The 23,617-nt window shown below is 59.7% G+C and overlaps 2 protein-coding genes across 5 annotated transcripts; one reads left to right on the top strand and one right to left on the bottom strand.

Annotated features, from left to right (window-relative positions):
- Positions 1 to 206: 206 nt before the first annotated feature.
- Positions 207 to 6,535, bottom strand: DOK1 (docking protein 1). Its single transcript, XM_027905304.1, has 5 exons — positions 6,448 to 6,535; positions 6,001 to 6,294; positions 3,603 to 3,714; positions 3,286 to 3,458; positions 207 to 1,748 (listed from the first exon to the last, which is right to left on the bottom strand). Exons 1-5 carry the CDS (start codon positions 6,508 to 6,510, stop codon positions 636 to 638), a joined length of 1,755 nt encoding a protein of 584 aa, XP_027761105.1. The 5' UTR covers positions 6,511 to 6,535; the 3' UTR covers positions 207 to 635.
- Positions 6,536 to 9,117: 2,582 nt separating this feature from the next.
- Positions 9,118 to 23,535, top strand: LOC114068881 (protein O-GlcNAcase-like). 4 transcript variants are annotated; one of them, XM_027905300.1, is made up of 18 exons: positions 9,118 to 9,427; positions 12,257 to 12,308; positions 13,629 to 13,726; positions 14,182 to 14,312; positions 14,838 to 15,009; positions 15,336 to 15,434; positions 15,744 to 16,028; positions 16,263 to 16,391; positions 16,879 to 17,412; positions 17,455 to 17,951; positions 18,023 to 18,197; positions 18,478 to 18,534; positions 19,467 to 19,552; positions 19,738 to 19,842; positions 21,448 to 21,539; positions 21,961 to 22,153; positions 22,234 to 22,405; positions 22,737 to 23,535. In XM_027905300.1, the coding sequence occupies exons 1-18, from the start codon at positions 9,388 to 9,390 to the stop codon at positions 22,871 to 22,873; spliced, it is 3,054 nt and encodes a 1,017-aa protein (XP_027761101.1). In that variant the 5' UTR covers positions 9,118 to 9,387; the 3' UTR covers positions 22,874 to 23,535. The 4 variants fall into 4 exon arrangements, with proteins under 4 accessions (XP_027761101.1, XP_027761099.1, XP_027761100.1 ...); XM_027905298.1 differs by having other exon boundaries at positions 16,879 to 17,951; XM_027905299.1 differs by having other exon boundaries at positions 16,882 to 17,951.
- The last annotated feature ends 82 nt before the right edge of the window (positions 23,536 to 23,617 follow it).

Raw genomic sequence — 23,617 nt, forward strand, 5'->3', positions numbered from 1 at the left:
AGCCTGACTCTCACATCCCTTAATCCCCTGGCATCAGGGCATCCCAGCCACAGCTGAATCTGGCATGCACTCTTCATTGGTGTTTCCCCTTAACTCAGTAACTCTGGCACAGACACGAATGTGTGACAATATGGAGAGTGCTCAGCTGTTCTGCAGCAGGACCAGCATCTCCCCATCCATCCTGGCAGCTCAGACAGGCAAACATGTCATTCTGAGACATAAGAACTTTAATATTAAAATAATTTTGTATAAAAATACTTTTGAAGACTGATGGCAAGCAGTCTTCCACGCACCACAATGGCCATCTGAGCCCTGCAGCCTGGTCAGAGGGCAAGCCAGAGCAGAGCCAGAGCAACAGATATAGGACAACACAGCCAGGCTTCCTGTGATCAGGAGGCAGCAGCAGCAGAACCAGCTCCAGAGCAGGAGAAGCACCCTGGCACCTGTGCCAGCCACAGCTCTCTTGCTCTTGCTGTTTCACTCCAGGGAAAGGCAGCCTCTCAGCGCTGGTGAGCAAGAGGGACTCTGCCTGAGCCCAAACAGTCCCCACCCCTAAGGCCCCCCAGACCCAGGGAGGAGCACAGCTGGCACTGGGATGCCAAGTCTCATCCAGGCAGATACAGAACAGCAGCACCCTATATTTCTCCTAAGTCCTCATAGACAGGCGGCAAGCTGCACTCATCCACAGACTGCTCCTTCTTCTGCAGGTGCTGGGGCTTCACCACCTGGCTGTACAGCACCTCCACATTGTTGTTGTTGCTGCTGTTGAGGTTGGGTTTGGTGACCGCCTTCTCAGGAGCAGCGCTTCCCCATCGCCTCCCAGGGTCCTCGATCCTCTCCACACTTTTGGAGATAAAGGGTGCCTGGGGCTTGGGGGCAGGGACTGGCCTGGGGCCCTTGGCCTTAGCCTGGAAGGCAGGTACCGAGTAGTCATCAGTGCTGGAGTTGTAGGGGTACTCGTAGCCGCCTTTGCCGTCGTGGCCCTGGGTGCGCCAGGCCTCGCCTGTGGGCCGCGCCTCGTCATAGATGCAGGTGGGGGGGGGCAGCGAGCGGGGAGCACGACCTTCAGGCTCATCATAGATGTGCTCCTTCTGCCCGGGCGTCAGCGGTGCCCGGCTGCGACCCTCAGCACCGACCTGCTCGTAGGCACCCGAGTACAGTGGCATCAGCAGCCGAAGCTTCGTCTCATCCGAGGCCCCGCCGGGTGCCTTGGCCCCACTCGTGGGCTTGCTGTCCACAGGGTCTGAGTACAGCGGGTCTGGCCAGGGCCGGAGGCTCTTCACTGAGTCCAGGGGCTCTGAGTACACGCTGGACGGGTCCTCGGCTGGCAGCACAGCACGGAGCATCTTCGGCAGAGGGGAGCGTGGGGGGGTGCTGGGGACTGCGGGCTTGCTCTGTGGCACAGGCACCTCCGGCAGAGTCCGGGTCTTCAGCAGAGACGTGGCGTCTCTCTCCTCTGCTGCTGCACTGGCCCTGGGCGCCAGCCCCACTTTGGGTGCTGGGGTATCACCCCCGTCGGCAGGCAGCTCCAGGCTCAGGGAGTCAGCCAGGGCCTGGCGGATCAGCACCATGCCGGGGCTGTCTGCATCCAGCGAGTCGCAGCTTTGCCGGTTCTCCTCCACTTGCGCTTTCTGCTCCTGGATGGAGGCTTCCACAAGGCGGAAGATCTCGTTGCCCTGCTTGGTCTCAAAGGTGAAATTTCCAGGTCCTGAGTCACAGCGCCTGCCAGCTTCGAAGGAGAACATCACCTGTGGGGGAATCGGAAGGGTCACATCCTGATCAGCACCTGCCAACCCAGTGCATCGTGCAGACTGCGCTTCCTGCTGAAAAGCGCGTGGCTGTGGCACTGATCCTGCACGTTCCGCAAGAGACTGCGGTGAACATCCTGTTCCTTCCGGTCCCGCAGCAAGGGCCACTCTAGGGGCATGCTGTGGCCAGCGGCTGGGCAGGGATGCACACCTCAGGGGACATCACTGCAAGGGCCCCAGAGGCAGAGCTGCAGGTCCTGATGGAGACCTGCTGCCTTACCCGAGCAAAGCCAGTAGCATCAACCACTGGCACCAGATAGTCTAGGAAATAATACTGAGCAGGGAGTAGGGTGAGGAGATGAGTGATAGTTCAGCAGGGGGAAACTACTATGGGCATCTTGGGTAAGTCAGCATCAGACAGAAGGGAGTGATCTGGAAGCAACAGACACAAGAGGAAAAACAGTGCACAAGTTCCCACCAGCAGATGTCCGTACCCTTCCTGAGCCTCAGTCCCTGAACCAGGAGAGATTTTCTGCCTCCCTGGTGCTCTCAAAGGCAGCAGCAGTCCCTGGGGTTGCTACAGAAGCCTCTGGGGCCAGACTTCCTTTTGTGGGTCAGTGCTGCCAAACACAAGTGCAATCAGCCCCTCTCTGCTCGGGGTCCTGTGCGTGCAGCTGCCTCCTCCCCACACCCTGCAACTCTCCTCCTGCCCCGGCACAGCCCCTGTGGATGGGCCAGATGGCCCCCCAAGGGCAACTCGGTTTCCACCTCTGTTTTGGGAACGTGTCACAGAGAGCACCATCAGCAGAGTGCAGCCGACACCGTCACTGCTATAAACAGCCCTAGTGACACCACTTCCTCCCTGTCCAGCACGGCAGGGACCTCTTGCATTCAGGGTAGCAGCAAGGCAGACTGGGGACTCACTGCTGCAGGACTCCGGAGATGGGACAGACCTTCAGGCGTCGGCTTGTTCTACCCACACACTGAACAAAGCCAGAGTAAGCGGTGTCTCAAAGAGCCCCTCTGCTCTGGCCACCATCCTTCGGGAGGGAGGGACTGAACCCAGGGGAGAGCCAGGACTGCCAGGAGCCAAGGTCTCCAGAAGGCTAGGGAGACCTTGTGTGCAACACAGCCCACGGCACAGGCTGGGGAGTGCTGGGGTGGAGAAGGGGAGTGAGCCAGCGGCAGGGATGTGCAGCAGAGGCTGCAACGGCCCCAGTGGGAGTGGGGCAAGGACCACAGAAAGGGGCTCTGCACAGCCACACAGAGGGATGCCTGCCCACACTCCTGCCAGCCCATGCTCCAGCGTGGTGACATGGGAGGGAGCTGCTGAGGATGGTCAGGGTTACAAATGTCCCGGGGGACCCTGCTGTGGTCACCAGGGGCTGCAGCAGTTCTGGCATTCAGAAGGGCTTGGCTGCACAGCTGCTACAGACCAGTCGGGCACATCAGCTCCTCACCCATCAGCAGGGAGCGAGAGCTTCCCTGCCAGGGAGCAGGTCATGGCACGTGGCACACAGGGCCCCCCGCTCCTCACCTTGTCCCGGCCGTATCTCCGGAGCAGCCGGTAGGGCCAGATGTAGAGGATCTCGTTTGTCCGTGGGTCCTTCAGGACGAGGCTGTCACGCTCAGCCTTGAGCACGTAGGTGCCACGCAGCTCACATCGCTCCGCAGCCTCGGTCCGCTGCACCGTCACCCAGAAGGTGTTCACTGTGGGGACAGGGCTGTCAGGGCAGGGTGGGGGAAGGCATGGCCCCAGCCCCATGCAGTGTCCCCCCCAGCCCCAGCGATGGGGCAGCAGCAGGACAGGCCCCACAGAAGGTGGCCCAAGGTCAGGGCAGTGGCAGGTCCCACCTTCATCTCTCGAGTAGTAGATGGAGTTCACGGCCATCTCCAGGGCCGGCACCTCCTCGCTGCCCTCTCTGCCATGCTGTGCCACCATGCCAGCATCGCTGGAGCCATTTCCCTGACAAAGGAGAGCAGATCAGCCCCAGCCCCCTCTTTCCACATCAGCCCCTGGGCCCCTTGGCAGCCACTACCTGCAGCCCTTCATGGCCTGAGCCCCACTGCCCTGCCCAGCGCCACACAGCCTGGCTGTCCTTCACCCATACCCAGCCTGTCGAGAGCTGGTGACAGACACCAGGGCCCCCTCAGTCAACGTGAACATGAACAGGGTCAGGCAGCACAGGAGGGGCTTCCTCGAGCAGGACCCTGGCCCCAGCTGGGCTCTGGCTGGACAGGACGTAGGACAGAAGCTCTTCCCAGCAGCATAACCCACAGAGTTGCCCCCAAAGCACCACATGGCCCAGTCACAGGGAGGGGGGAGGAGGGGCTGATGACCTAGTGGCACAAGGGTCTGTGTCCTGCCCTGCACAGGCAGAGGGGAGGGCCCAGAAGGGAAGCAAACACTTCTATTTTAGCACATGCAGAACTGAAAGTGCAACGCACACACTGTCAGCGACCGTGTCCTAGCAGCAAGGCCCCCAAAGCGCCTGGGGGAACACAAACCCGCAGTGCTACTGAGCTGTTCCTCAGGGCCACATGGGAGGGGGCTGCAGCAGAGGGTACATCTTGTGGAAGGCAAGCTTCCAGAGTTTCACTTTAAAATGCACACGAGCTTCTTAACAAGAGACAAGGTCCAAAAGGGCCTTCCAGCCCTCATGTTTGGCTCCTAAATAAAAAGGGGACTGCTAAAACCTCACGGCCTTAGAGCTGACAACAGCAGCTCCTGCTCAGCTAAAGCATCCAGTGCAGCAGGACTCCAGCCTGAGACTGAGAAATAAAGGGTCACTTGACCTGCCAGAGCCCTTTAGGGCTCCATTTGACTGTACTTTTCCTCATCTTCAAAAGCAAAAAAATTCTGTTTTGAACTGGCCCCAGTTCCCAAGCTACTGGACCCTGCTTACCTTCTGGGCAGCAACATGACACAAAATCACATTCTCTCCGCAGATGACCAGAAATCACAGCTGAGGATCTCCAGCTCTGTGCAGAGAGGCCACGTGCAGCTCTCGTGCCTCCTGCTCCAGGTCAGGCCTTCTAGAACACATGCCAGCCTTGTAGCCTTTTGCTCACCACTTCCTAAACTGTCAGCTTGCTTCTAGACTCAGGCATAGAAATGAAGGCTCCCATGTGAGGGACGGCACCTGCTCCAAGCAGGTGCTCCCCAGCCTGGCCACTACCCTGCCCCACTCCAAGGGTGTGTGCTGTGCCCCCAGCTCAGTTCCACAATCCACTTCCAGAGCAAAGGCCGCAAACCCAACTACACCAGACAAACACAAACACTGAGCCATTTCCAGTACCACACAAGTGCCTCTCGGCCTGGCCAGCCCAGCACCTGCTGCTCAGACACACTTGGTCTGGCAGCAGACTGCAAGGAGATGCAAGAGGGACAGAGGGAAATAACACTCAGCAAACACCCAGGTCCTTGCAGGGAGATCCTGGGATCACCAGCTGTGCAGCCAGGCAGACCTGCCCTGCACTACAATCCTGGTATCAGCTGGAGCCCAACCCAGGGCTCTGCAAACGTTTCCTGGGAGAGCCAAGACCACGGGTCAGGCAGGCATGGGTCCAGACGACCAACCTTACAGGGCACTCACTGCCCAAATGGCCTTGGTGGGTCACGTTGGCTGCCCATGGCTCCAGGGGCTGCAGCAGACGGGGGGCTAGAGGGCTATGCCAGAGGCCCAGGATGACAGTGTCCCCAGCACCAGTCAGCAGTGAGCCACAAGGCCGGGTGAGGGGGTGCACTGGCCCTGAAGATCCCAGGAACCAGGTGGGTCCCCGGAACCAGGCACTGCAACACTCTCAGGGCTCTGCTTCTGCCGCTGCTGTGGCAGGAAAGGCAAGCGTGGTTGTGCCAAGAGAAACACTCCTTGGCCATCACCTGGCCCCCCACCAGGTCTGTGGAGAGGCAAGGATGGGCTCTGTATGAGGGAAGAAGAGGCCAACTTGAAATTTGGAGCTACAACCACGAATTACTGACAACATGCTGAGAAATCCGGCAACCCAGCTGACTACTGGCACAGCAGGAGTCAACAAGAGGGGACCAGAGTCCCAGGGCCGGGGGTTCTAGATTTGGAACCACTGGCGCTGCCTCAGGGTCTCCTTCCCTGAGCCGCCAGGGCCTCCTGCTGGGTGGGAAGGGATCGCTCCACCACACACACCGCTGCTCGTGTCCCGTCCCGTCCCCTGTGGCGCGGGTCGCCTGCAGCTCCGTCCTCCCCGGACAGCCCCCGGACAGCACCCCGCTCACCGCGAAGGCGATCTGGCACAGCTTCGCCACCCACTCCTCGCTCTGCTGCTTCTCGGCCGCGAAGAGGAAGGTCCGGTCGCGGGTGTCCAGGCGGAAGGTGGCGGTGCCGGCGCGGGGCCCGGCCTCGCCCACCGGGGCCACGCTGGTGCAGTCGCTCAGGCGCACGACGGTGCGGGCGAGCCGCCGGGTGCCCGCCCGCCCGGCCGGGGCCGGCTCCTTGCAGTCGAACACCTCGAGGCGGGCGACGCCGTGCTGGCTGGCGGGGTACAGCGCGGACCAGCCGCGCTTCCACCGCTGCGGGGAGCGGGGTCAAAGCGGGCCGGGCGCGGCTCCGCAGGGCCGCTCGGCGGGGCCGACAGCTCCCCGGGAGTTGCCCAGCCGGGGCAGCCCAGCCGGCCCGAAGGCAGGGAGGAGGGGAGGGAGGGAGAAGGGGAGCCTCGGACTCACCTTGGCGCCGAACTTGTGGCTGTGCTGCACCAGCAGCGGCCCCTCCATGGCCGGCGGCTCCATCCCCGCTTCCGCCCGCCAGACAGGCCCGGGGGCGGGCCCAGGAGGGGCCGGGGGCGGGGCCGGGGCGCGCCGGTCTGTCTGTCCGTCTGTCTGTCCGTCTGTCCGTCTGTCTGTCCGTCTGTCTGTCTGTCTGTCCGTCTGTCCGTCTGTGCGCGGGGGTGAACATGTGTGTGCGTGAGCCCTGCCGAGAGCGGGAGGGACGGCAGAAGGTGACGATGCTCGGGGACTACTGACTTGAGCCTACCCTGAGGATGTGAGTGTGACAGAGGCGTGTGGTCGCGCTGGAGACAGGAAAATGTGATTGGATGGACTGAGGATAAGTGAGGGCAATGTGAAGAGCAGGTAGAGGATGGATGAGGTTTCAGAGGACAGGGATAACGAATGATGTCTTTGATACAAGAAAAAAGGAAGTGGATAACTAGAGGCCACTTAGCTCAACTTCATAATCCAAGAAAACCATGGAACAATTAGCCTGGTGCTCCCAGAGAGAGCAGAGAAAGGAAGAAATCATAGCAAACACCCCTGTGTATGCACAGCTCTGCCCGACTTCCTTCTGTGACCATGTGTGGATGGGGTAATGTCATCCACATCTCTCTACCTCCAACCATGCCATGTCCCTGGGCACCAAGGCTGTTCCCAATGCTGTCCCTGCCATGGCTGGCCACTCCAGTCTGCCCCAACGGCCTTCTGCAGGGCTAGGCTTGAGTCCAGCATTCCCAGCAGGAGGTGGGATAGGTGCTGACTGTGAGGCAAAGGGCAAGGACCAGCATGGCCTGTGTCCAGCACACCCCTGCAGCAACTCCCTGGGCATGGATGACCCACCCTGGTAGTGCCGAGCTGCTTTCCCATAGCACAGCTGCCTGTCCGACACCCAGCAATGGTTTTGATCCCTGTGTGTTTCTGGTTATGAGCCCCCAGTCCAGGGGCTGAGGCTTTCAGTGCTCTGTGCTCTCCTTGCTTTATGCAGCCTCCTTGGTGCTGTCCTGTTGTGCTTTGGGCAGACCTTGCTGACTCACAGTGCACTACGATGGCTTGGTGGCACTCTGATGGCACTGTGACCCTGCCAGGTTACTGCTGGTCAGTTGCTCTTGGCTTTCTTGCAGCTTTGATGGCCCAGACGCCATGACTTGGTTTCCTGGCATGACATTAACCTGCAAAGGCAAGAGGGAGAAGCCAGAGATTCAGAGTTTCTAGGCCCCTGATGCCCACTTCTCCTGTGCAAGCCCATGCCTCTGGCTTAGATGAAATGGCCACAGGTGGGGGCGGCTGCTGTGAGGGAGCTTGGCAGTGCCTTGCTACAGGAGTGTCCCTCTGCGCCCTCCTGGCTCCATCCCTCACACTTGCATGGTAACAAAGTTGTGTACCTGTGTCCTGGTTTAGGAATGGCATTCTCCAACTTAGTGTTTCCACTGAAAAAAATCCAGACCATGAACTGGTCACTGGCTGCCACACCCTCTCCCTGAGGCGGGATGGAGAGGAGCTTTGGAGGCACAAAAAACTAAAGATCAGGAGTTGAGATAAAGAATAATTTACTAGAAACAGCAATGAGATGAGAAAAAGAACAGTAACAATATCGATAACAGTGTACAACACAGGCAAACGATTCACACGCCATTGCTCCCCACTCGGAACCAGGGTGCCACCCGACTGCACACACACCAGCAAAACCGGGAAAAACCCCACCCCATCCCTGCACCCGCTGCATGAGGTGAGGTGGTATCGAATAACCTCGGGGTCCTGCCATTCCCCTTCTGGCTGCTACAAAAAAAAATAAACCTGCACTGGCCGGAGCTAGGACAATTCAACTCTTGTGTTATGGCACCATTCGGCTCGGGGAGGCTGCAGGGATGCTGCAGAGCTCTGATCCACCTTGCAGTGAGAGAGACAAACAGGAAAAGTGGACAGAAAAAGAGCAAAACGATTTGGTGATGTCAAACACACAGGCCCGTGTGTAGGCAGGTCCCCATGATGTGCAGCTGCAGGACAGGGAACTAATGATGTGGCAGCACTTCTGCAAACCAGAACCTGTGGGGCAGAGAGAATCATGAGTCAGATGTGTGTCAGCAGCTCAGAGCAGGGTGGCACAAGGCAAACAGCAGCCTGACATAGGCAGGCAGGTGAGTCACCTGCAGGGCACATGGATAGGCCTGAAGGCATGGACCTGGCAAACCTAGAGAGGCATCACACCGTGGACCTGGCATGAGGGTGCAGGCAGGGCAGGTGCCGGCTCAGCAGTGAACCCTTAATGGCACACATAACGCCCTGGGGCTGTGAAGTCCCGGGAAGCTGCAAAGGCAGGAATAGGCAGAGCCCCGGGGCTGCGCAGGCAGAAGGCCCGCAGCCGGAGCTGCGGGGAAGCCTGGGCTGGCGTGGCACCACCCCGGGCCCCGGTGCCCCTCGGGGGGGAGGAGTTCTGGCCCGGGGGGCTCCGGCCCTGCGGCTCCAGCATCGCCTCCCGGGGGCTCCGCAGGGGCTCCGAGGCCGCCCCGCTCAGCCCCGCGCCCCGGCCCCGCCGCGGCCCCACCCGCGGGGCCGCCCCTTGCGCTGCGGCGGTCGCGTCTCCGCGGGCGGGGCGGGCGCTGGAGCCGTCCCTGCGCGAGCCCCTCCGCGCACCCTCCATCCCCCTCCAATACTTCGTCCGTCCGCGCCCTTGTCCGTCTCTCCGCGCATTCCTCTGTCTCTTCGCGGTTCTCTCCATCCCTTCGCGAGTCCCTCTGTCCCCCCGCGCATTCCTCTATCCCTCCGCTCATCTCTCCACGCATTCCTCCATCCCTCCGCTCATCCTTCCGCGCACTCCTCTATCCCTTCGCTCATCAATCCGTCCCCCCACGCACCCTGTGCCTGCCTCCGCGCTGGCAGGGCCGCTCGTGCGCGGGGATGGCGGGGCGGCCGCGCTTCCTCTGCGGCGTGGTGGAAGGTAGGTCCCTTCAGGGCCGCGGCTGGGGCCGGTGCCTCCCCGCCCCGCCCCGCCTGGGCATTGCAGGGGCTGGCCCGGTCCACCCAGGGTGAACTGGCGCCGGGAACGGCCACCGAGACCCGCGCCTGGGTCCCCGGCTATGTGGGAGGTGGGAGCCGGGTCCCTGCACAGCATCCCATCTCTGCCAGGGAGACGGGACCAGCACCCCCCGTGACGCTCCCAAGGACCCCCAGAGCACCGCTGAGCCCCGCAGCCACCCCAGCGGAGCCGGTTCCCCCAGAGGGGCACGGGGACCTGCTGCTCGGTCTCCAGTTCTCTGCCGGGGATTCTTATCTGCCCTGGGCTCGGGCAACTTCCCAATGTGCCTCCCTGCCCACAGGGCAACAACGCTGGGGCTGTGCCCAGAGCTGATCTCTCATGGCAGTTCTGTGGGACTCAACCCTGTACTGCTCCCTGCCAACATCCCCAGCTTCTGTTTCTGCCACACAGTAACTCTGGAGCTGGGCAAAAGCATTGCCCTTTCTCCTATCAGCACAGTACCCTGCTGAGCCCACCGCTCACTGCCTCACCTGGAAGGAAACAGAAGCACCATGCAAATAAACACAAAATAAGGAAAAAGTGCAGGGGTGGGGAAGTTGACATGAGTCAGACAAGAATCACTGATATAGGAAAGCTGGCCTGGGAAAGGGGACATGGGAAAAGGATGCTGCTGGCAGAGCCACTCCATGAGGACACTGTTGTTGGGGCACTGGCAGGAGGACTGAGTGTCAAACTTGCCAGGCCACATCAGTTCACAGCAATGTGTGTGAGTGAGGCAGGTGCTGTACAGGGACTTCTGGGACCTCACTGGGAAATAGAAATAGCAAATTATTTATATGGAAATAACTTTTTTGGGTGAAATGTTTGCTGGGATCCTTGAGTGGCCACAGATTTGGCCTGTATACAGATGGCTAGTAAGGTGAGTGTATATTATTTCAAAGTAGATGGAGTAACCATGTAGATGTTCAGCAGATACGTCATCTGTCTGCAGGAAAGATAAGTGTGGTGGGTGTTGTGTACAACCCACCATTGCCCCCACTTGTGTTGGGGGCTGCGGGGTGGGCTCCTCCCAAAGGGAGCAGGGCATCAGGGCCCCCTCTCCCAGGCAAATGAGCTCCGGGGCACTCAGGTGCTTTGGGGAAACACAGGTGCTTTTCTGGGCAACACTGGCCACATGTCAGATGCTGAGAGCTTGTCCTTTTTCTGAGCCCGACAGAGTCACTGCGCTCTGTCCTTGTGCACCACCCAGTTTGGTGAATGTCATCTGCTCCCATTGGCCTTGGCTGCTGTGGGGTGCAGTGAGTGACTCAAAAGTTGCTTGATGAATGATGCAGAGCCCATCTGAAACCAGGAAGTTGCCTTGATGGCTAATTGTCATCGCTGTCCAAGACATAATGGATTTTCCATGAGACTTCACGTTGCAGCTGCCAGATCTTGCAGAGACTTGAAGTGACTGAAGATTCTCTTGCTAAATCTCAGGTCTGTGCTGGAACACGTAGAGGCTCCCCTTAACCTCTGCTTTGAGAAGCTGTCGAATCTGCATCTCTCCAAACGCATTGACCTGCCTATTCTCCCGCTGTCCCCAAAGGGTTTGCGTTCCTCTGGATATTCTTTCTCAATGCCTTTGTAGACAACTTTACATCTCGCAGTACAGAGTGGTCCCATCAGGGGACTGGGTGCTGCATGTCTGTCAGTGTCCTGCTTGTTATACCCAGTCAGAGACTGGTTCCTGCCCTGCAGGCTACAGGACACTATCAGCTGCTGTGCTGCTGCATTCTCAAGCTTGTGTCAGACACTGGTGCACAACAACCACCCAAACTCTGCAAGCAGCAGAAGGGGAAATGTTGAGAAACACTTGGGAATTTGCTGACTCAAGGTCTGTATTTCCTGCATTCAGTTTTGTTGATGTGAGCCTTCCAGAAGGGCAGTGTCCTATAGGCCAGCCTTGGTGCTCACTGATGGGTGTCTTTGCTAGCAGAGAACTGGGAAGGTTCACTTTCCCTCTTTGGGTTTTCCATTTGCAAGCTTAGGTGGCTGTGTTTTCCAGTGGGGGACAGACTAGGTGTCTGTGAAGCATTCTGTGGAGTCACAGTCCCAGCACCTGTCAGCATCCCCAGGGGTGGTTGTGTGTTCCTGATCTGAACAGTCTGCCGTTGGACAGGGATGCTGCCTCGCAGTCCTGCCCTGCTCAATGCAGGGATGTGTTTGCAGGGGTAAGGGAGAGCTGTGTCAGTGCAATTTTGGTGCAGTTTGAGTTGTGCAGCAATTAAACACACAGAAAACAGCTTTTGTAACCCATATGGGAGTGGTGATGCTCTGCCTGACATTACAGACAGAGAAATGCAGGGACACCGAACTGGTCTCTATAAAGAAGACAATCCCCAGGCAGAAAACTCTAGGATGGATGTTCGATGGATGTTTGCTGGCTCTGTGCTTCAGTGCACCCCAAAGTCATGCTATAGTGCCTTGTAACACGGTCAGCTCCCAACGCCTCCTCTAGGCTTGGCTTTTACTGTGCACATTCCCCCTCCCAGGTTAAACCCTACCTTGTGCAATTCTTCCCAGCTGCCCCTTTCTGGGAAGGATGGAAGCTTAGACATTAATGCACTTGCTCCAATACCAGTGCCAAGCAAGGTAATAGGAGGACAGCGGGTACTTGAATTACCCAGAAGTGAACAGCTGGAAGATCTCTGGGTTCAAGAGCAATCACTCAGAGATAGCACAAAGAGAGTCTGTTTTAAGGTGCTTCCCAAAAACTGCATTTTGCCTTTTTTTCCACATCTTTTACAGGTTTCTATGGAAGACCGTGGTCTATGGAACAGAGGAAACTTCTCTTTCAATGGCAAGTACCTTGAATTTTCCTCTCTGAAGGCAGCCCGTGGCAGAGTGCCGAGAAGGAGGCAGGAGCTGTGAGAGTGGATGGGCAGATGTGGAGCTGCCATGTACCAGCAGATGGTGCTGGGACTCCACACAGCCCAGTGCAGCCCGGTGTGCCCCGGTGGCTGCACTGGATGTGGGACAGTGCACCGCTGCCACCCTCCCTGCAGCCAGCCTGCCCTGCTCAGGGCCACTATCCCCGCCACCCCATGCTATATCCTGAGGCTGCCATCCCTGCCTGGTGTGGGTGGCCCTTCTGTGTCCCTGTGAGTCGCCATGGGGGTCTGTGTGTCACCCTGTGTCCCTGTGATGGAAGGACATGGGTGGGATCTGTCACTGGCTGAGAATCACCTCGGGATGGAGTTGGCTTGTGCAGCTCCTCTCTGAGCAGCTGGTCTGCATGCACAGACCATCAGTGGAATGAGCTGCACTGACAGGACCTACCACCAATGAATTGGGGCTCTGCAGGGCCTCCCGTAGGCAGCACAATGGTGACAGCCTGGGCACTGCACTGGTCAGTGTGGATATTGCCCTGGTGCCAGCATGGGCAGCAGGCTGGGGGTGGTGTGGAGGATGTGCTGGGCACTGTAGGGACAGTGCACTGGTGACAGTGTGCGCAGTGTCACAAGTGCATTTAAGGACCATAGTGCAGGGACCAGAGTTGCAATACAGAAAAATGGAAGACAGTCAAGCTGTAATGCTTTAAAGTACCTAAGGAATGAGAAGGTCTAACAATGGCCTCGTCTAGTGCTGGACTGGAATGTGTTATTCACATGATTGCACATGTGAGTGGTATGTTCATGGGTGTTTTTCTTATCTGGAGAAAAACGAGGGACTTGTGTCATGATACCTGAAGTGCTTCCTATTTTGTTCATCATAAGAAAATGTAAAACATTGTCTACTGAGGAGGATAAATAAATAAATATCTCAGATGTCTTCCACGCAGGAGTGCCAAAAGTGCCATGTACGAAGGTGTCTGCCCTCGCAGGGGGCACGTCCTGCTGGTCTCCCACACAAATCATAGGGCTCAGCACTGGGAGTGCTGGATGAGATTTATGTCTCCATGTGGCTGTGGCAGGGCTCCCTATGCCAGGACAGAGCTGCTGCTCCACGGGCTGCAGGGTCAGTGAGAGCAGACCCCGGCAGATATGGCAGCCTCGGGACACGGTGCAGCCCTGGGAAGGAGTGGGTGCTGTGTGCCGAGCAGCGCGTGGTGTCGTGGCTGGCACCTGCCCAGATGCCTCTTTGCAAAGAGCCTGGGTGACCCCTTGTTCTTGCTGCGCAGGCTGAAACGCCGGGGGCTGAACTGCTACATGTACGCACCCAAGGATGAGCTGAAGCACCGACTGCTCTGGCGAGAGCCCTACACGGAGCATGAGGCAGGTAGCGGCTCTGTTGGGCCCCATGGGGGGGCTGCAGGCATCCCAGGACCCTGAGGGTGAACCGTGGTCTGGGTCCCAGCCAGCACTAGGCTGGCTGCTACTTTCACCCTGCCACAACCCTGCCCATTGCAGGGAGGCCCCTCGACCTTGACTGGTGTAAGGAGACCTCTAGACCGTGCCCATCATGTGGAATTGCCTAGGAGCCCCCCCACCCCCATGGGGGTCTCTGGCAATATGCTTGAATACACTGAGTCCTGTAACCATTTGCAGAAGTCCTCTGTTCCCCAAGGAACTGGAAATGGTCTCCCCTGAACCTCTCCCCTCCCAATGTCCTCATCTCCTTCATTTCAAACTGCTGTGGTTTCCTCTCCCTCCATCCCTTGTTCCACTCCATCCCATGGTCCCCTGCCTCCCTTGGCTCCCAGCGCTCATAGACCCCCTCTGCTCTGTCCCCAGTCTGCATGCAGTCTCTCATCGAAGCTGCCCGAAATCAGGGAGTGGAGTTTGTTTTTGCCATTTCTGCTGGCCAGGACATGGTGTTTTCCAGTGCTGGGGATCGGCTCCTGCTGCAGCAAAAACTCAGGCAGGTACCGTGGGCCATTCCTTCCTCCCACTGCTCCCAGGCGAGAGGCACGCATGCTTGTGTGTGGGCCCTGTGCCCACCTCGAGGGCTGCTCTGGGGCTGTAAACCCCTCCTGTGGGTCCTGTGCCCACCCCAAGGGGTGGTGTGGGGCTGTAAACCACTCCTGCTGCTGTGCATCAGGGAACAGCTCTGTGGGGTGCCCGGTGGCCTATGTGCTGTCCCTGTCATGGTAACAGAGAGCTGAGGGTTCCATGGATGTCTGACTGGGGGCAGGATAAGGACCAGCCGAGCTCCAGCACTTGCTAGGCAGCACTGGGGACCAGTGCAGGCTGAAACTGAGCCCCAGGTCCCCAGGGAGGATAAAGAGCCGCTGGCATGGTGGGTTTGCTCCATGGGCAGCTCCTTCTCCCGTGGCACAGCCCAGCAGCTGCCCTGCACTGTGCCACGCCCATCTGCTTCTCCCTGGCTCTTCTGGGCTTGCTGCCTCCTCTCTCCCAGGGATCCCAGCAGCCCATGTCTGTGCCCGCAGGTGGCTGCCATGGGATGCTGCTCCTTCGCGCTGCTCTTTGATGACATCGACCCCTGCATGTGCCAAGCTGACCGAGACGTCTTCCCCTCCCTGGCACAGGCTCATGCCTCTGTGGCCAACGAGGTGTACCAGGAGCTGGGCCAACCCTCTGTCTTCCTCTTCTGCCCTACAGGTACTGCTTTCAGCCCTGTGGCCCCAGCCTCCCACCCCAGGGAGCTCACTCAGACTGGGGAGCCCTTGGGCTGGCTGCAGCCAGCCCATACCTCTACTGAGAGCTGAGTGCCCTGGCAGCCCCCATGGCTCTCCCTGGCCTCCTCATTCTCCCGGGGGAGCTCTAGTGATCTCAGGACTAGGACAGGACCTGGCTGCAGAGGGCCTGCAGCCATGTTTACTGTGTTCCCTGCACCCTGCTCCTCCCCAGCCCCTGTCCGTGATCCTGGCAACCTCTCCTCTCCCCGTCCCCTGTCCCTTAGGGGATGCTCTGTGCTCTCTCCCCAGAATACTGCAGCTCGCTCTGCTCTCCCAGCCCCAGCCAGTCCTGCTACCTGCAGACCATCGGCCAGGAGCTGCTCCCTGGAATCAGTGTCATCTGGACAGGTGAGTGCCAGGACCAGCTCTGTGGGCATGTGGCCCCATGCAGTGTTTGCAAACCCCATAGCCACGGGCTCTGACCTGGGAGAGCCACCAGCAAGCAGCCCCACCGTGGTGCCTCAGATCAAGGTGTGCAGCCCCAGCCAGGCAGAAGGTCAGGATGGAGGTTTCCTCTCCTGCTTTGGGAGTGTGGGTGGGGTGACTCGACCCTCACATCCATGCTCAGCGCTCAGAAGTGTCTGTGTCCCTGCTGCGTGTCTGGGATGGACCACACTGCCTGTGTACTCCATGTGTGTCCGTGCCCTGATGCTCCAGGCCCAAAAGTGGTGTCACAGGAGCTCTCAGCTGCTCTGCTGGAGGAGGTGGAGGGTGTCCTGCGGCGCCGTCCCGTCATCTGGGACAACCTCTACGCCAATGACTATGACTGCAGACGTGTCTTCCTGGGCCCCTACATGGGACGTGCTCCTGGCCTCATGCCCAGGCTCCACGGACTGCTTCTCAACCCCAACTGTGAGCTCCAGGCCAACTTCATCCCCATACACACGCTGGGCACCTGGTTTCAGAGTGAGCTGGGGAGTTGTGCCAACCCTGATCATACAGGTATGTGGCCCCAGTGCCCAGGCAGTTCTGTGTCTGCCACTTTTGGCAGGCCCTTTCCTGCATGGCAGCCTGGGTGAGGTGTCTCACCTGTCTGGGCACTGCCTGATGACCCTGGGCATGGGGTTCGTCCTGGGGGCACCTGCCAAGGAGAGATGCTCGCCCTCAGCATGGCTTGGGATAGCTCCATCAAACAAGGAGTGGGGCTGCCCAGGCTGATGAGCTGCAGTTCCCTAGGAATGGAGATGGTGGCAGCCCTGGGGGACAGCCAAGACCCACAGGAGAGGAGCTACAGCCCGCAGGAAGCCCTGGAGCTGGCACTGTGTGACTGGGTTGCTGAGATAAACCAGCAGGCCTTGGAGCCAGGTAGACAATGGACTCACACTCCCTCGTACCCCCACAGCGCTAGGCTGGCTCTGCTGGGAACTCGGCAAGTGGGGATGAGGGAGCCCCGTGCCCTGTCCCTTTGGATGGGTCTCTCAAGCTGGTGTGGCAGCAGGGCCTGTGCATGCTGTGGCAGGCAGGGGTGGGTGGGTATCCATCCCACTGTCCTGCCCTGTGGGTGCTCCTGCCCTGGCCACACCCTGCAGGGGGAGCCTGGGCCAAGACACAGCTCTGAAAGAGGGGATTCAGCCAGGAGCAAGCTTGGTGTTTTGCAGTGTTTCCCTCTGCAGTGACTGAGCTTCACCAGCCCCAGAGGCCTGAACTCAAACCCAGGGCCTGGTAGCTCCCTGGTCCCTGCCAGCTAAGAAGTGGAGCTCATCAGCACAGCCATCCCCAGGCTGTCCTGCCCCATGGGCAGCAGTTTCCATGCAGGTGCCAGAGGGGCTTCCGTCTTGCTCCTTTCTGCCAGGAGGAAGGACGCCAGGACACCCCAGTGTCGGCCTCAAGGGAAGACCAAGGCTGCAGCATGGCACAGCAGGAGGACAGGAGGTCGTGCCCGACCCCGAGCAACATGACTATGTTCCCAGTGGGGCAGACCAGCATGGCCCCGAGCCCGGTGATGTGGCACCAGGGGAGGGATGCAGGGAGGTGACCTCAGAGCCTGAGAAGGGCAGTGGGAGCAGGACACCCAGTGGCAGTCAGCAGAGCCCCACAGGGGATGGGGATCAGCTTGCCACGGGGAGCAGGGAATGCTGTGAGCACTCCTCTTCTCTGCCCCCTGTGGCTAGGAGTGGCCAGTCTGCAGGAATCCCAATGGCTACCAAGACCCTCCTCAGCCCAGGCCACACCATGAGTTCCAGCAATGGGGCCAACGCTAGTCAGAACCTTCCCTTGCCCACCAGTGATGCCATGACAGGGAGTGGCAGCCCCACCCAGTTCCCCAGCAGCACACAGCCTGAAGCCATCAGGGCTGACATGCCCCAGACACGCCCAGGGACTGGGGCTGGCACAAGCCCTGGACCCCCAGCCCCACTGAGTGAAGGGACTGGCGCCAGCCCTGGCCCCCTAGCCCCGCTGGCTGATGACATCACTGCTAGCTTTGGCCCCTTGGCACCAGTGACCCCAGAGGAGGCTGGATCCAACCCCACAGCACCAGTAACCCCAGAGGAGACTGGGTCTGCCCCCATGGTACCACTGACCTCCAAGGAGGCCAGGACCAGCCCCACATCACAGATGACCTCAGAGGATGCCAGGACCAGCCCCGTGGCACTGGTGACCCCAGAGGAGGCTAGGTCTGTCCCTATGGCATTGATGATCCCAGAGGAGTCCAGGTCCAAACCTGCAGCACCGCTGACCCCAGAGGAGGCCGGGTCCAGCCCTACGGCACCGCTGACTGTGGAGGAGGTGCGAATGCTGGTGGAGCTCTTCTACCTGCCCTACCATCACGGGGCACTGGCGCAGGAGCTCCTGGAGCACTTTCGGTGGCTCCGGGCAAACAGCCTCAGCGTGGGGGTCCCGGCCGTGTCGCCTGATGCCTGCGGGGTAAGGCTTGTCCGGGCGCGGCTTGCGGGAAGGTGCCTGTCACGGTCGGCTGACGCCCGGTCCGTCCCCAGAACGCGCGATGGCGGGGCCGAGCCCAGTCCTTCCAGCTGCTCTGCGCACAGACGTGTCGCCTGCACAGCCGCTTCGTCAGCGCCGCCAGCCGGGCACTGCTCTACGACCTCCACCCCTACCTCTGGGACATCCGCAACATGCTGCTAGCCGCCAGTGCCTTCGTCCTCTGGCTGGGTACGTGGCTGATGCCAGCCCCTGCCAGCCCCTATCCCATGTATCTGCACCCTGGCCAAGCCTAGCCATGTTGGAGTGCTGGGGCTCTGGGGCACACCCTGGGCACCTGAAGCTTGTTCTCTGGTGATCTGTTATTCCCCTGCTAAGGAGGTCAAGGTGTCTGGGACCACCCCAGAGTCTGGGGTCCCTGTGTTCAGCTGGGGGTGCCAGGGTCTCTCCCCTTGACACCTTCTCCACCGCTGCCCCGTGTTCTGTGCTCACCATCTCGCCTCCTTTGCAGACGGTCACCTCCTCTGCGACCCTGGCCCCAAGGGCACCTGGGGAAACTGCTTTGGCTGTAAGTAGGGGTTCTGCCCTGGCTTACCCACCTGGGGGTTCTGGCTGCTGCCCTCCATCACCCCCAGCCCCACAGCATTCACTGTCAGCCTGTCCTTCCCCACGCTCTGCCTGCCAGGTGGAGCAGGGATGGCCATGGGAAGGCTTGGCACCCCTGCGTGCCCTGACACACTGGGGCAGGATGAGGCCACTGCTGCTGGGGACAGGGCAGTCACTGGAGTAGCTCTTCACCACCTCTCACAGCCTGGAAGGAATGCCAGTTTCTAGGATATGGTTCCTCAGTCCTTTTAACCCAGGGACCCCTTAGCCTGTCTGGGAAAAGGGACCTATGGGCCACTGGGAGCAGTAGTGCCCTGGGTGAGAGAGGTGAGGCTGTTTTTTGAATGCCTGTACATCACTTTGGAAGCCCATGTTCCTCTGGTTTAGGGTTCTTTGGTTGCTCTGTGGGCCTTGTGACTTCTTATGAACCAAGAGCTGTTACCAGGTGATAGCCTGAGCGGGTCTCCAAGTTCAGTGTCAGAGAGTGCCTTGTTGCCTTGAGCCTCTTCCATGGGGAAGCAGCTATGCAGGGTGTGTTCCCACCATCCCTGCGGAGCTGGCTGGGCAGGACCGCAGCGCTCTGTGCCAGGCTGCAGCTTCCCAGCTGAACCAGGAGTTGTGTCCTTACCTTACACTTCTGTGGAGGTGAGACCAGTCCTTTTCCATCCCCCAGGTTCAAGCCCTGCTGTGGAAGGTGTGTGGCTGCCCCAAGAAATGGAGGTGGCTGCCTGAGCCCAGCTGAGGTCCCTGCCTGGGCACAGCTGCACGGCTAGGGGGCAGGTCCTTGGGGCTGTGACAGTGGGGATCGTGATGCTGCTGTGTGACAGTGGCTGATCTCCCCCTGCTTAGCAGTTTTTGTTCACCTCACGTGTGTCTGTGTCCTGCTGTTCCCAGGGTGCCAGAGTATCACTGCCCCAATCTCGCTGGGGAGGGACGCCGAGCCCTGGGTGCGTCGTGGGGGCCTCTTTGGAGAGCTGCAGGTGAGAGTGTGCCTCTCTCTGGGGGGCTGAAGGAGCCACTGGGAAGCTAGTATCCCAACTCTGCTTTGGGTTGCTGCAAGCTTGGGAAGGCAAGAGCTACCCTGGGCATCTGTGGTTCCTGGGGTTTAGGGAGCCTCAGAGAGACATTGGAACCAGGAAAACCTGATGGACTGTGTATCTTTCAGGCACTGCTGCCTGTGGGGAACAGCTATGACCTCTTCTACCACCCACCACCTCTCTTCCCGTCCAGCCAAATGTACCTCCTGCGTCCACTGCTGCCCTTGGACAAGGTGGGAACCATGGCCTGGAGGGGTGTCCTGCCAGAGCTCACCTTTGCATGGCCTGTGCTGCATGTGTGCTGATGAGTTACAGACTCATCTCTGCTGACCCTCAGTGCAGGGTGGCACAGGAAGGGAGGGATCTCAGGTCCAGCTCTGCTCAGTCAGCTGGCTTGTGGCAGCTCCCCGGGGCATGATCAGCAGTGTGTCAGACCCTGGGCTGGAGAAGAGGAGGTGTGGCCTCAGCAAACCTGCCTCTCTGTGACAAGGGTCTAGGCAGAGCAGGAGAGGGAGCCCTGCTTACCAGTGAGCAGCAGGCACAGCCACAGTTCAACCAGCACTAGGTCAGGGTTGCCAGGTTCTGGGTGATCTCCAGAGCAGCTCCAGTGCTGATCTCCAGCAGTGGCTGTGAGCAGATGCCAGGAAATACCCAGAACAGAACAAGTCTGGATGGCGACTTCCTGGAGCCTTCAATGGTCTGCAGCTCTGAGCACTGCCTGAGCCTGTGGGGGTTCATGTCCAAATCAGTCCCTTCTTGAAATAGTCATGCAGTTTATGGGGTGATTCCCCACTGGAGAGCATCAGCCTCTGTCAGTCATGACTTTCTTACTGCCAGCCCCCAGCTCTGACATCCCAATAGCTCAATTGGATGGGGAGGGAAAGGGAGATTCTGAATGTGAGGGGACACACAGTGACACCAAATCCAGCAGAGCCTGGGGTTCCCCATGTACCATAGCCAGCAGTGAGCACCCCACCCTCGCTCTGCTTCTCTCCCAGCCCAAGGAAAGGCTAATGCCTCAAATCCAGCCAGCATGGACATGAGTGCAGCTCCCCGCTAAACACGGCACCCAGCCATGCGCCGCTGTGGTGCTGCTCAGTAGCAGAGGAGGAGCTGCAAGCACGGGAGAGCAGATTGTAATCCCAGACTGTTCTGCCAGCAGTTCCCATTGTGGGGACTTGTTTGCAGTTGCCTGTTGTCAGGTTTCATCTGCTCAGGCTGAACCTTAACAACCCGAATGTTTGTGTCCAGTGAAACTCTGATAGGGAAATCCAGCCGAGCACATCAGTCTCTTGCGGGTATGGGGCACAGCAGGGCGCAGTCCTGCCCCAGTCATTGGGTGATGAGGGTAGCCTCCCTTTCGGAACCAAGGCTTTTATCTGAATGTCCTTTTCACTGGGAGCAGCAGCAAACTCAACCATGACCAAGACAGGACATTTGGGCCTGTCCCGCTGTGCATAGGCTCTTTAGAGACTTGAGTTCCAGTGTTGTTTTTGGGGCCATTCTGTCTGCTTTGAGTGTGCCCCGGCCTGGGGCCATCTCTGCATTGGCTGCTCTCTGAATGCCTGACCAGAATGGCAATCTCTGGTTCGAAGGGTGGCTGTGCTGTGGTCGTGAGCCCAAGGCTAACAGATGCCAGTGCACTTGCATGGCTGAAGGAGTACCTCCATACCCTCCCCCCTATCCCCTATCCTCCCCAGGAGACCACATCGTGGTCCTTCTCTGCAGCCCCTTTGGCAGCTGCTGGTGGGCCACACTCTGGCCAGGCCTGTTTTGGGAGCACTGGCAGTGTGGCAGGGCAGGTACAGCCAGGACTGAGGTGGGTCTGGGTCTTCCAGGGACAGCTTTACCGCATGTGCCGGGAGAGTTTGGACTGTGATCCCAAAGTGGCAGAGATCCTCATGGGCCACCCGGATCTCCTCGGTGACAGGTGAGATGTAGCCCCTCTGGGGCTCCCACTGGCCAGACTGTGCTGAGCCTGGCCATGTGCTGAGGGATGCAGGGCCAGGGGATGAGGCGGTGACCTCTCCTGGTATCCCTGTGGGGACCAGCTCTGCCTCTGGGCCATCAATGGCCTCACCCTGTGGGAGGAACAGGGAGGGACATGCCCATGGTGATATCCAGCGGGGTCATGGCAGCCACAGTGGCGGCAGACCCACTGTCCAGCCTGGATGCAAGAGACTGTGGTGGCTTCCCTTGGCTAAGGGTTTCTGCTGGGGATCTTGAAGGGGTGGTCAGTGGGCACTGGGTGCTGTCCTGCTGGGTCAGGAAGGAGGAGGCTGCTCTGAGGTTGCACTGGGGCAGGCTGGGCTCCAGGCACAGCTCAACTGTGCTCCTGCTCTGGCTGCCAGGTTGTTGGGCCCCTTCCTCAGCCTGAGCCCTGAGTACACCTTTGTGCTGGAGGACGAGGGTGGTCCGTGTGGCTACGCAGCTGGAGCACTCCACGCTGAAGGCTTCCTGCAACAGCGAGACAGCAGCTGGCTGCCAGCCATACGGGACAAGTACCCCCCAGACCTGGGCACGGGTGGCCCAGCTCTGGGACAGGTGAGGGGACACCTGGAGCAGATGGAATTGGGGATGGGGGCGGTGGAGGGGGTTCTCTCACTTGTGCTTGTCTCCCACAGGATGCCCTGGAGGAAGCAGTGCTCTTCTTCCATGCAGAGCCACTGGCTGTGCCCCTGCCTGTGCTGCGGCGCTTCCCCTCCCTGGTGCAGCTGGGCACTGCCCCCAGTGTGCTGGACGTAGGGGCCAGCCGCAGCCTGGCCCTCTGCCTGCTGAGTGCGCTCAGAGCCAATGGTGAGCGTGACCTCCCCGTGCGGGGGGGACTGGGACCCCCTTGATCCAGCACAGCCCTTTCCCAACTGCTCCCTTGCCCAACACAGAGTTAGGAGCTGGCCCCACCTGCACTCCACCTCTCAGTACAGGGCTCCCCATCACCACTCTGGTGCAGTCTGGCCCCAGCTCCCAGGCACCGTCCCCTCCCCTTGCACTGGGGGACATGTGGATCTGTGTCTCAGGGCATCACAGGGGCAGCCGGTGCTAAAGGGGCAGTGGAAAGCCTGACCTCCCTGTGGAGTGGGTCCCAGAGCTGGAGTCCCAGTGCCCTGACTTCTCACCTCCCTTCCAGGGTCGCGAGGAGTGTTCTGCCAGGTCAGTGACGCTGATCGACAGCAGCTGAGCTTCTACAGCAAGCTGGGCTTCGTTGCCCTGCCGGTGGCCTGGGGCAGCTCTCCCGGCACTAAGCTCCTGGGACGTCTCCTCTGATGGGGACACAGAGAGGCAGTGCCCTGGGACAGGTGGATCCCCCAGGACAGGCTGACCCCATGTCCCACACAGCATTGGCCTGAGGGAGCAGGAACAGATGGGCACTTTGAGCAGGTCAGGTACATGAGAGAAGAGACAGGGCATGGGGGTGAGCAGGATGTCACTGGGATGCGTGCAGGGCTGTGAGGGTCCTTCAGCAGCAGAGAGCTATTTCTGCCATCTCAGGAGATTTGGGCACCAGGGCCCCTCTGTGCCCCCCTAACTGTTCCTGCTTGCTGGGCACCCTCCACCTTTGCTGGGCAGCCAGGCTGTCTGCAGCCCCCAGGCCTGCTGGAGCCCACAGGCAGTATTTGGGGTGGTGGTCCTGGAGCACAGCACGGTGCTGTGTACTATGGGAGTGTGCCTGTCACACAGGCTGGGCTGCATGGCTCTCTCCATCCCCCAGGTGGACTGAGGGTGGGCAGCTGGTGCTGGTGCTGGCTCTTGGCCCCAAGGACCTGCTTGTCTGTATGGACCAATCTAGTGTGGGGCACGGTGAGGCACCCTCCCTCTTTGTGCCTGGGGCCTGAGGGGAGCGCTGTCCTTGGCAATAAAGTGTTTGCTGGGCTCGTCCATGGCTCCTCTCAGGGGAAAGGGTTTGGGTGTCAGCAGGTCCTTTTCACACCCTCGCGCCCTCTCTCCACCTCACAATGGCTGTTGTTACAGTCGGTCCTCAAACAGAGCAGCTCCCCACACATCCACAGC

The sequence above is a fragment of the Empidonax traillii genome, unplaced genomic scaffold (genome assembly GCF_003031625.1).
Source record: "Empidonax traillii isolate 1590-97213 ecotype Southwest subspecies unplaced genomic scaffold, ASM303162v1 scaffold1139:size213905, whole genome shotgun sequence".
NCBI lineage: Eukaryota > Metazoa > Chordata > Aves > Passeriformes > Tyrannidae > Empidonax > Empidonax traillii.

Bases quoted from the DNA above. Each gene is read 5' to 3' on its own strand.
- DOK1 (XM_027905304.1), bottom strand. From the start codon at position 6,510: ATGGAGCCGCCGGCCATGGAGGGGCCGCTGCTGGTGCAGCACAGCCAC. The intron at 6,295-6,447 runs GTGAGTCCGAGG...CGCTCCCCGCAG, and splicing joins GCCACAAGTTCGGCGCCAAG to CGGTGGAAGCGCGGCTGGTC. The intron at 3,715-6,000 runs GTGAGCGGGGTG...CTCCTTTGTCAG, and splicing joins TGTGCCAGATCGCCTTCGCG to GGAAATGGCTCCAGCGATGC.
- LOC114068881 (XM_027905298.1), top strand. From the start codon at position 9,388: ATGGCGGGGCGGCCGCGCTTCCTCTGCGGCGTGGTGGAAG. The intron at 14,313-14,837 runs GTACCGTGGGCC...CTGTGCCCGCAG, and splicing joins TGCAGCAAAAACTCAGGCAG to GTGGCTGCCATGGGATGCTG. The intron at 19,553-19,737 runs GTGAGAGTGTGC...TGTATCTTTCAG, and splicing joins GCCTCTTTGGAGAGCTGCAG to GCACTGCTGCCTGTGGGGAA.